This window comes from Stomoxys calcitrans, chromosome 2 (genome assembly GCF_963082655.1).
Source record: "Stomoxys calcitrans chromosome 2, idStoCalc2.1, whole genome shotgun sequence".
Classification (NCBI taxonomy): Eukaryota; Metazoa; Arthropoda; class Insecta; order Diptera; family Muscidae; genus Stomoxys; species Stomoxys calcitrans.
The window spans coordinates 103,646,187-103,658,699 of NC_081553.1; the positions used below are offsets into that span (position 1 = coordinate 103,646,187).

Below are 12,513 nucleotides of genomic sequence, written 5' to 3' on the forward strand. Positions count from 1 at the left end.
GGTTTTGGTCGAAAGTATAAATTAAAATCTGACCCGAGGCTATGATGTTGTTAGTTTAACTATTGCCATGGTAAGAGAGAGCAAAAAAGAAACAAAACACAACGCCACATATCAAACAAAACATATAATTTTAAAGATTTCTTAATAATTCCTGCTACTGTTGGGGCGACGTTGTATCTCTAAATAACTAATAGAACTGGTCGGACTAAGATGAGGCGAACTCATATGCCAACCATGTAAATAAAACAATTGAAAAATAACAGCAATTATCAATTGTAGCAGGAGCCCCCTGGTGGGAATTATTGAATTTTTAGCTGTACTTCTGTTGTGCGGCATATCTTGTGCTGCCGACATTGTTGCAGTTTATCTCTTCTGATTCTTCTTCCTTATGACTTATAAATATGTTAAGACAACTTAAGCTAAGAATTGGAAAACTATAATTAAAGGCATAGGCCAGCTGTTTGAAGTTAACATAGCCTTAGGTACAACGCCATCTACACCTGGTCCATAACTCTTCATTGGTAACTTATCATATAAACGTGATATGTTAACATTATTTTTCTTGAATGTCAGGCCTATTTAATTAAATATACTACTGAGGAGCAGAAAAAATATTGTTGCTGGAAGAAAAACTCAATATTTGTAGAAAGATGATAGAAATATTTATAATGAAGAGGCGACCAAAAGCTAACCATTAACCATTACAAAGTATGTCAGAAATGTATGTTAAGTATTGGGTTGCCCAAAAAGTAATTGCGGATTTTTCATATAGTCGGCGTTGACAAATTTTTTAACAGCTTGTGACTCTATAATTGCATTTTTTCTTCTGTCAGTTATCAGCTGTTACTTTTAGCTTGCTTTAGAAAAAAAGTGTAAAAAAAGTATATTTGATTAAAGTTAATTCTAAGTTTGATTAAAAATGCATTTAATTTCTTTTAAAAAATCCGCAATTACTTTTTGGGCAACCCAATATATTCCGTAAATCCACCATTTTTATACAACATTGAAAGAAACCACATTTGGAAGTAAAATTTTTAGAGATGTTTGTATAGCACATCATAAGACTTTCACTTTGAGTCCAATGTTGTCCCGATCAGGCATTTGAATTTTTTGGGTGTAATATTCTAACAAAGACTTTTCATTTCAACCTTTTAGGTCCCAGTTGGCCTCGGATACCACTTCTTACTCCACTTCAAATTACCTTTCGTTTAAAACCCACGTTTTGGGATTGGGAGGTTTCCCAGAAACTTTGTCCCAGATGCAAATTGAAAATTTTGCCCATGAACATTCCACTAAGGAACAGGGACAAACTTCTCACATATCAATGAGTGCAGTCCGATTCAAGTTTAAGCTCAATGAAAAAGCGTGCCGCAGTGCGACACCACTTTGGAGAGAAGTTTTACATAGCATAGTACCTCACAAATGATGTGGAGATGAACTTTTTTTTTTGATGCTCTTACCAGGATTCAAACCCAGGCGTTCAGCGTCACAGGCGGACATGCTAACCTCTGCGCTACGGTCCCACATATTTTTATCATATTGGTGCTCCACTCTCAGTGACCTTTCACTTATACCCGAACTTTCAACATTGACCTACATGTTAATTTTGCGGTATGTAGGGGGTGAGGCTACCCATAATGTCCCAATCAATTCACATATCGGTTACTTTGGGGGTGAGGCGGTTCCAGATTCTTGGCCCCAAAATTTGAAAATCTCGCACTTTATTCCCAAAGACCTTTTATTTGACACCTATATATTGGGTTGCACAAAAAGTTAATGCGGATTTTTTAAAGAAAGTAAATGCATTTTTAATAAAACTTAGAATGAACTTTAATCAAATATACTTTTTTACACTTTTTTTCTAAAGCAAGCTAAAAGTAACAGCTGATGACTGACAGAAGAAAGAATGCAATTACGGAGTCACAAGGTGTGAAAAAATTTGTCAACGCCGACTATATGAAAAATCCGCAATTACTTTTTGGCCAACCCAATAGTAATACAGTTAGATGCCAGTTAGGTGGTTTGGGAGCTTCCCCTGTTGACTTGACCTTGAATTTTTAAACCAGATTCGCAATAAGGGCATGACAACTTTTTTATACTCACCACCATAAGATAGTGGGTATATTCATTTAGTCATTCCGTTTGCAACACATCGAAATATCAATTTCCGACCATAGTATATTTTTGATCGTCGTGAAATTCAAAGACGATTTAGCGATGCCCTTGTGTCCGTCCGTCTGTTTTTTTCACGCTACTGCCTTCAAAGAATGAAATATTGAGCTGAAATTTGGCATAGAACCGATTTGTTTTTCATACGCAGGCTAATTTCGTGCATGGGTCATATCGGACCATATTTGAAGATAGCTGCCATATAGCCCGATCTGTCGATTTAGGGTCTTATGCCCATAAAGCAGCATTTTTTGTCCGATTTCACTTAAATTGCAAGACTTACCTAAACCTAACTTAAACATTACCTAACCTAAACCTAACCTAAACCTATTTCGTGAATGGGTCATATCGGACCATATTTGAATATATCTGCTATATATCCGATTTCGCTGGAATTTAAAACCTAACTTGAACCTTACCTAACCTAAACCTAATCTAAACCTACACCTAACCCAAACCTAACCCAAACTTAAACCTTATCATTAACCTAAACCTAACTTAAACCTAACCTAACATTAACCTAAACCTGAACCTAAACCCAAGCCTAAACCCAAGCCTAAACCAAAACCAAAACCTAAGTCCGGAAATTCTATCAAAGAATTAAACATCAAACCGATGGCTTTGGTGCAGGCACATCCTCCTACAGAGAGAAAGAAGGAAATCTGGTAACTGACACAGATAGCATGCTAAGGATATGGAAAGAACATTTTACCCAACTGCTAGTGTCCGACCACTGTAGCGCAGAGGTTCGCATGTCAGATTTCGCTGAAATTTAAAGCCTAACCTAAACCTTACCTAACCTAAACCTAACCTAACCTAAACCTAACCCAAACCTAACCTAAACTTAAACCTTATCATTATCATTAACCTAAACCTGACCTAAACCAAAACCAAAACCTTAACCAAAACCAAAACCTAAACCTAAACCTAAACCTAAACCTAAACCTAAACCTAAACCTAAACCTAAACCTAAACCTAAACCTAATCCTAATCCTAATCCTAATCCTAAACCTAAACTAACCTAAACCTAATCTTACATTTAAACCTCACCTACTCCTAACCTAAACCAAACCTAAACCTAACCTAAACCAAACTTAAACCTAACATTAACCTAAACCTGAACCAAAACCTTAACCTAAACCTAAACCTTAACCTTAACCTAAACTCAAACCTAAACCTAAACCTAAACCTAAACCTAAACCTAAACCTAAACCTAAACCTAAACCTAAACCTAAACCTAATCCCTATCCTAAACCTAAACTAACCTAAACCTAATCTTAAATTTAAACCTCACCTACTCCTAACCTAAACCAAACCTAAACCTAACCTAAACCAAACTTAAACCCAACCTAACATAAACCTAACATTAACCTAAACCTAAACTAAAGCTAGCCTAAACTTGAACCTAAACCTAAGCCTAAACCATAACTTAAACATAACCTAACATAAACCTAAACCTAAAACTAAGTCTAAACCTAAACCTAACCTAACCTAAAGCTAAACCTAACCTAAACGTAACCTAGACCTTAACCTAACCTAACCTAACCCTAAACCTAACCTAACCCTAAACCTAAACCTAAACCTCTAAGAGTGACCACAGTCAATCGAGTATGTAATGTTATATCGTGCTTCCATTCTTTCTGCGAATTGGGTTTAAACCACTAATGCAAAAAGTGGTCTCACCAATAAGTAGACTAAAATAAAAATATCAGAAATTTCCTTAATCCTTGATAATAGACTTTAGTACCATATTTCATCCTCCTTAACAAATTTTCACGTTTGTAAAATGATGTAGGTTATACACCGGTAGATATTATATCCATTTTATTCCTGAAAAAAGTTCATTCACTTAACTTAAATAGGGTCTTGCATTTTCTTCTAACTGTGCCATAACCCAATTGATGTCCTCATATCTCAATTGGCATTTCTCAACGGAATCACTTTGCTTAACAATTAATGGCTTTGTGAAAAAAAACACACCACAGAGCAAAGTTTTTCTACCTCTGCTTTATCTTCTATACTTTGTACATAATTTAAACTGATTGATGTATAAATAGCTATGCGGACAAGTAATTTATCTTTCCCTTTCACTTGATGATATTTACAGGTCATTTTTATGTTTTTTTGCCATGCTTGCATTGATTATTCTCTATTTACTGATTGTGCCACTTTTGGTTTTTATTTTCTTTTATTTGCAGGATGATTTGCCCGGCCAGGCTCTGTTGGATGTTGTCTTTGCCAGACTGAATTTAATTGAAACATCATTCTTTGGCATCCGCTATATAGATGAGGAAAATCAAACGGTAAATATGAAAGGATACTCGCTTCACACACAGCGTCAATGAAAATAAACAGCAATACCAACAAACCATTAATAAATATACCAACACACACACACACACACCAGAAAACACTATACAAATACCAGCAAATCTCACACCTACTCGCCCCCTATTACTTAGCCATTTCTCATGAAATACCCCGAAAGTTGTGCTGGAATTTTCAACTTTTCCTGTTAAACCCCTGGCAAGATGTTGGGAAAATCAAATTGAAAGCCCAACATGTGGCCAAGTTTAGTTTGGGGTTTCCTAGGGATTTGAGAAACTTGTGAACATTTTAAAGGATATTCGTAATTATGCCATAGCAAACGGCGGGACAATGGCTCAGAACTTTTGCATTTACATACTTACATCTAGAAAATAATTTCCCTGGAAGCTCTTCTGAGTGACGACCAGTGCCAATGACTGGGGGTTTGATGCTTGCTTGGGCCCTCAGTCTTGCTGGTTGCTATTTTGCTACGTTCGAGGAAATGTGATCAGGCGTAATTAATGGAAATGAAAAGTAAACTTTTTATCCCTCAACAACAACTTGGTTGGTTGTTTGGCTGAAAGGCCACAACCATAAAGGACATTCCCAGTGAGCTGCTGTTAGAGTTCACCAAGTAACCCCTCTGATAAAAAATAATATTTATTTAGAAAACATATTAAACAGCATTTAACAGACAACAAACAAACTTTCCCTTTTCTCTGGTTCCTTCATTCGTCCATCATCTGGAGTTGCCCTTTGTTGTGGGCGCATGGGAATGGCAAGAAATCCCATTTGTTGTTGAGAACAGATCAACCTCAAATAGCGTGGGGTTAAATTATGGATCTATGTTATATTTTAAGAGGCCGTTGTAGCGCATAAGTTAGCATGTCCGCCTATGACGCTGAACGTTTGGGTTCGAATCCAGACGAGACCATTAGAAAAAATGTTCAGTGGTGGTTTTCCCCTCCTAATGCTGGCAACATTTGTGAGATACTATGCCATGAAAAACTTCTCTCCAAAGAGGTGTCGCCCTGCAGCACGCCATTCGGACTCGGCTATAAAAAGGAGGCGCCTTACCATTGAGCATAAAACTTGAGTCGGACTGCACTCATTGATATGTGAGAAGTTTGCCCCTGTTCCTTAGTGGAATGGGCAAAATTTATATTTTGTTGTCATATTCTAATAAGTTTTGAAATGGGGATTGTAGTCCCTTATTCTACTAACCATGGATCTGAAGGATTCTTTGGTATTCATGCGTCTGTCATTGTTGGAGAATGTATGCGGCCCTAGTCTATTCCTTTAATAATAACCACATTATTAAGCTCGCTTACGTGTGTCGTGAGTTGTAGTCAGTTATCGTGTCGTGACTCACGCGAGAGTCACTTGATTCGTGAGTTCGATCCAAATGCAATCACGAGATCTTGCGCGACCGTGATTGAATTAAAATTCTTCATGTGTGAGAGAGTGAAATCATACTCGCGACACTAATCACGACTCACGAGACACTCAGGATTCGCGAGACAGGCACGACTCACAAAACACTCACGATATATTCTCACAACTCATGAGACATAAATGACCATAAATGAATTGAATATTGAAGACCATAGTAGAAGTCATTCGCATGGAGGCCACCGTTCTAAGAGGCCATTGTAGCGCATAAGTTAGCATGTCCGCCTACGACGTTGAACGCCTGGGTTCAAATCCTGGCGAGACCATGAGAAATGCTGGTCTCCTAATGCTGGCGACATTTGTGAGGTACTATGCTATATAAAACTTCTCTCTCAAGGGGTGTCGCACTGCGGCATGCCGTTCGGACTCGGCTACAAAAAGGAGGCCCCTTATCATTGAGCTTAAACTTGTATCGGACTGCACTCACGGATATGTGAGAAGTTTGCCTGGGGAATGTTCATGGGCAAAATTTGCAATTTGCAGTAGAAGTCATTCGGTAATATTTTAGTCGGTAATATTGCGCCTTGTAGGGGTTCAAGATGCATAATCGGGAGATCTTTTTATATGGAAGCTGTATCAGGCTATATCGATTCAGATCATATTGGAGACGTATGTAGAAGGTAATTGGAGAAGCCGTTGTACAAAATTTCAGCCAAATCAGATATGAATTGCGTCCTCGGTTTAATGACAGCTGCTATAGCTTGTGTACCGATTTAAACCACACATAGCATAGAATGAAAATTGCGCCATCTAGTGGCTCAAAAAGTCAAAATCTAAGATCGGTTTATATGACAGCTATGTCAGGTTAAAGACCGATTTGAACCATACTTTTCACTGTTATTGGAAGTCACAACAATACACTTCACGCACAATTTCAGCCAAATCGGATGAGAATTGCGCCCTCTAGTGGCTCAAGGAGTCAAAATCTAAGATCGGTTTATATGGCAGCTAAATCATGTTATAGACCGATTTGAACCATACTTGGCACAGTTACTGAAAGTCATAACCAAACACTTCATGCTAAATTTCAGTCAAATCGAATGAAAATTGCGCCCTCTAGTGGATCAAGAAGTCAAGATCCAATAACGGTTTATATGGCAGCTATATCATAATGTGGGCCGATGTGGCCGATTTACAATCCCAACCGATCTACAATGATAAGAAGTATTTGTGCAAAATTTCAAGCGCCTATCTTAATTCCTTCCAAAGTTATCGTGCTTTCGACAAACGGACGGACAGATGTTAGATCTATGGCTAGAACGACTTAAAATCTCATGATGATCAAGAATATATATACCTAAGGCGATCTTAGACGAATATTTCGAGGTGCTGCAAACGGAATGACGAAATTAGTATACCCCCATCCTCATCCTATGGTGGTATTTTAATGTACGAATCTCGAACGTACTTCGTCAGTTGCAATTTTTCGTGAGTTCCTTGTGGGTACCCCGTGTGTCGTGATTTTCTCGTGAGACGCGATTTTCTCGTGAGTAATGATTTTCTCGTGAGACGTGCGTGAGTAAAAGTGTTGTCTCGTGAGCTTGAGTGAACGACATAAAAAAGTCGTGCGTGAGTGTGCGTGAATACCATTTTTTTCTCGTGAGCGTGCGGGAACGTGAATCACTAATCACATCTATTAGCAAAACTTCCTGGATCCATGATACTATAGTTCACACTAGTGTTCTATAGGATAGATTGTTTACCAGGTGACTTCAGTCTTTGAGATGACTGCTGTTTAGTTATCGAATTAAGAAAAAATGACTTCCGCAGAGGTCTGATCAATTACTATTCCCCGAGTCAAATTAAGGAAGTGCCTGCCCATAATGGTCAAAGTCTTTACACAGAGTCCACCATAGCGCAGAGGTTAGCATGCCCACCTATGACGCTGAACGTCTGGGTTCGAATCCTGGCGAGAACATCAGAAAACAAGTAAATAGGCGTTAAGTTCGGCCGGGCCGAACTTTGAATACCCACCACCTCGGGTATATATGTAAACTAACTTTCGTCAAAATCCGGTGACAAATGCCCCATACCAGCTATATCGAAATATGTTCGGATTTGGGCCAAATACTAATAAGCACAAGTCATTGTTCAATTGTGTATAACAAAATATTGGTCTTTTTAGTAGCTATATAGAAAAATAAACCGATTTGAACCATTTACGACACGGATGTGGAAAGCCTAACATAAGTCAGTGTATCAAATTTCGGCGGAATCGGACAATAAATGAATCTTTTATGGGCCAAAAACCTTAAATCGAGAGATCGGTCAATATGGCAGTTAAAACCAAATCTGGACCGATCTGAGCCAAATTGCAGAAAAATTTCGAAGGGCCTAACATAACTCACTGTCCCAAATTTCGGCGGAATCGGACAATAAATAAATCTTTTATGGGCCAAAAACCTTAAATCGAGAGATCGGTCTATATGGCAGCTATATCCAAATCTGTACCGATTGGGCCAAGTTGCAGAAAAATGTCGAAGGGCCCAACACAACTCACTGTCCCAAATTTCGGCGAAATCGGACAGTAAATTGCCATTTTAAGGTCCCAAAACCTTAAATCAAGAGATCGGTCTATATGGCAGCTATATCCAAATCTGGACCGATCTGAGCCAAATTAAAGAATGATGTCGAAGGCCCTAACAAAATTCACTGTACCAAATTTCGGCGACATCGGACAATAAATGCGCCTTTTATGGGCCCAAGTCCTTAAATCGAGAGATCGGTCTATATGTCAGCTATATTCAAATATTGACCGATCTGGGCCAAATTTCGGAAAAATGTCGAAGGACCTAAAACAGCTCACTGTCCCAGATTTCAGGAAAGTCGGATAATAAATGTGGCCTTTTTTGGGCCTAAGACCTTAAATCAAAGGATCGGGGTCTATATGGCAGCTATATCCAAATATGGACCGATTGGGACCAAAGTGAAAAAGAATATCGAGTGGCCGAACACAACTCACTGTCCCAAATTTCAGCAAAATCGGATAATAAATGTGGCCTTTATGGGCCTAAGACCTTAAATCGAAGGATCGGTCTATATAGGGGCTTTGTCAAGATATAGTCCGATGTAGCCCATCTTCGACCTTAACCTGCCTATGGACAAAAAGAGAATCTGTGCAAAATTTCAGCTCAATATCTCTATTTTTAAAGACTGCAGCGTGGTATCAACAGGCAGACAGGACAGACGTACGGGACAGACGGAAGGACAGGCGGACGCGCAGACGGACGGACCTGGCTAGATGGTCTGAGACTTTTACGACGAAAATGGATATTTTGATGCATTGCCAACGGAATGACTGAATGGATATACCTCTGTCCTTCGGTGGTGGGTATACAAAATTACGAAAATCTCCACTTTTAGCTAAATCAAGCCAGTCGTGATTGTTTCGTGAGTATTTCGTGAGTCGTGATTTTCTAGTGAGTCGTGATTTTCTCGCGAGTCGTGCGTGAGTAAAGTTTTTGTCTCGTTAGCGTGCGTGAACATGCGTCGAATTAAAAAAATCGCACGTGAGCGTGCGTGAATATCATTTTCTTCTCGTGAGCGTGAGTGACAAATCTCTCGCACGCACATCTCTATTAGCAAAACTTCTTGGATCCACGATACTATAGTTCACCCTAGAGCTCATGAGGATGGGATGATCTCAGTCTTTTGGATGACAGCTGTTTCGTTGCCAAATTAGGAAAATGGGTGTCCACGGAAGTCTGACCAACTACTATTGCCAGAGCTAAATTAAGGAAGTGGTTGTCCTTATTGGTCAAAGTCTTTATACAGGATCCGCTGTTGTGCAGGGGTTAGCATGCCCGCCTATGAGGCTGAACGCCTGGGTTCGAATCCTGACCAGAGCATCAGAAAAAAGTTCCAGCGATTGTTGTAGCGAGAACATCAAAGTCTTTACACAAGATCCGTTGTAGCGCAGGGGTTAGCATGTCCGCCTATGACGCTGAACGCCTGGGTTCGAATCCTGGCTAGAACTTCAGAAAAAAAGCTTCAGCGGTTGTTGTAGCGAGAACATCAGATAAAAACGGTCAGAGGTGGTTATCCCCTCCTAATGCTGGCAACATTGGCGAGGTAGTATGACATGTAAAAGTTCCTGCCCAAAGAGGTGTCGCACTACCGCACACCGTTCGGACTCGGCTATGAAAAGGAGGCTCCTTATCATTAAGCTTAAACTTGAATCGGACAGCACTCATTGATATGTGAGAAGTTTGCCCCTGATCCTTAATGTAATGTCCATGGGTGAATTTGGCTTTACAAAGGATCAGCCTACCAACCTCCCAGTAAACTTAAGACCAAAACGCCTTTTATTATTCCTCTGTCGACTGGTTTAGCCCGGCGCAACCATTCCAACAATCGAGGTTTCTGTAGCAGACAACCATAAGTCCACAATTTTAAGTCACATTTTAACATTTAAGTCCTTAACTCATCAAGTAGCATCCCTTCTCTATCTCCTGGCTCTATAGACTCCGCAATCTCTGACACTCATCGGTTGATCCTAGCGATGAAAAACAACATTTCTTAGAATGAAATTTAAACAAGAACAAGAAAAGTTTCTCTTCTTATCTATCCCTAGTTTGGGCATAACATTCGCCGTTTGCTGTTCCATCGAGGAAGCCCCAAAAAGGCAAAACTTTTCAAATTGTCCCTTTATAAACGACTTTGGTTTTCTAACTCACATCGTTGTTGTTGTTGTTGTTTTCAACAATTTTTGTTCAATGCTATTGCAAAAGTATTGTGCTTGGTAAGGGAAAGGACAAACGGGAAGGGGTGGAAAAAAGTGTCCTAAACACGTTTTGTTGAAGGTCATGTTATTTAAGAACAAAACCGTTTAACCTCATACACCCCCCAATGTAACAGGAGTTTTCAGTCAGAGGATAAGAGCTGATATATTAAGGCGGGTGTAGTGGTGTTGGTAGTGTCCTTGCAGCTTAGTACACTTTGAAAATTGTGGAGACTAATCATAAATATTTGTTGTTAGGTAACAATGTTTGCCTAAAGTGCTGGAATTAAGAGAATTATTTTTTATATACCCACCATTTTGTCATTCCATTTGCAACGCATCAATATTTCCATTTCCGACCCAGAGAAGACTGAAAGATGCCTGTTCACGAGGAAAAAAAGGGTGGGCGAATTTCCTCAATAAGATGATTTCGATATCTGATAAGGTCAAATATTTAGGTGTGATCTTGGACAGGAAACTGAATTGGAAGTGTCACATTCAGGAGCTTACTGAGAAGGCTCGCAGATGTTGGGCACTATGTAGACGGGCCGTAGGCTTGAAATGGGGCCTGAATCCTAGGATAGTTCACTGGCTCTACAGGAACGTGATTAGACCAATACTTACTTACGCCTCGGTAGTTTGGTGGACTGCTATTGAGAAAAAGCGCAACATAAGGACCATACAACAGATTCAGAGAATATGTTGTCTTGCCATAGGCGGAGCGATGAGGGCCACGCCCACTAGGGCACGGGAGACTATTCTAGATATCAGACCCATTGACATACAGATTAAGTGTGAGCCAGCCAGGAGAATGAATTGAGGATGGGAGCAGCTCATACCATCGGTATAATCGAGGCGACGATAGGAAACCTGGAAGGAAGGGGAGAGGTTTCCGATCGGATACCTGAGATGAACCTTCAAGTCGAGTGCGAGGCACTGCTGCCATCGGCACATTCTTGGATTGACGGAACCCTAGTATTGCGATCTGGAAAATCATGTTACACGGATGGATCAAAGCTAGAGGACACAGTGGTCCTGGGGGTTAACATTGAAAACCCAGGGACTGTCATCTTTTTTAGACTGCCTGACCATAATACGGTCCTGCAGGCGGAGATCCGGGCGATCACTGAATGCGTGAAGTGGTGTGGTGCTAACGCGAGGATGTCGAGTGTGAACATCTTTACCGACAGTAAAATTGCCATAAGGGCAATAACGACAAGGACGGTTAGCTCAGGGCGAGTCTTGCAGTGTAAGAAGAAGATTTACGCCTTCTCTGAGGGTGGCAAAATCCGCATCGTTTGGGTGCCGGGCCCTAACGGAGTAAGGGGAAATGAAAGGGCAGATGATTTGGCGGTAAGTCCAGAGGACTGCCGTCAATAAACTTGGTTAACCAGAAGCCTTTCCCGTCGACGCAGTCTGAGTTAAGGGAGTGGGCGACGAATGCGCGTGCAACAGTGTGGAACAGCGAAACGGTCGGTAGGACGGCGAAAATCCTATGGGGGGGATCCACATCGTGAGAAGACGAGGGTAATACAGAAAGAAAGCAAGATGAAGGTCAGTATAGCTATTGGCATCATAACGGGATATTTGCCCATCGCCTATCTCTAGACATCTCTCAATCATGTGCTATATACAGGGGAGCCAGTCAGTAATGAGACTTACTTATTTCAAGGGTGGCTTCAACTGAATCTTTAGTGCTTAGCGAGGGAAGAAGAAAAACATTTAGACTACTCTTTGCAAGAATACAGGCTATGCGTTTCCGATTCGCAGTACCCTTGAGTAGTTTTAACTCCAGGACTTATTAGTCTGTGACTCATTCCTCCAAACACCTATGGTTCTTGGACAACGTTAAAAACCATCAGAAG

At 40.3% G+C, this 12,513-nt stretch overlaps 1 protein-coding gene across 2 annotated transcripts in view; it reads left to right on the forward strand.

Moving 5' to 3' along the window:
- Window positions 1–12,513, forward strand: part of LOC106083634 (band 4.1-like protein 4A) — a 270,027-nt gene that overhangs the window by 105,491 nt on the left and 152,023 nt on the right. For both annotated transcript variants that reach the window (XM_059362286.1, XM_059362287.1), the window contains exon 2: window positions 4,368–4,472. In XM_059362286.1, coding sequence (XP_059218269.1) covers window positions 4,368–4,472 — 105 coding nt within the window. The remainder of the gene's footprint in view (window positions 1–4,367; window positions 4,473–12,513) is intronic.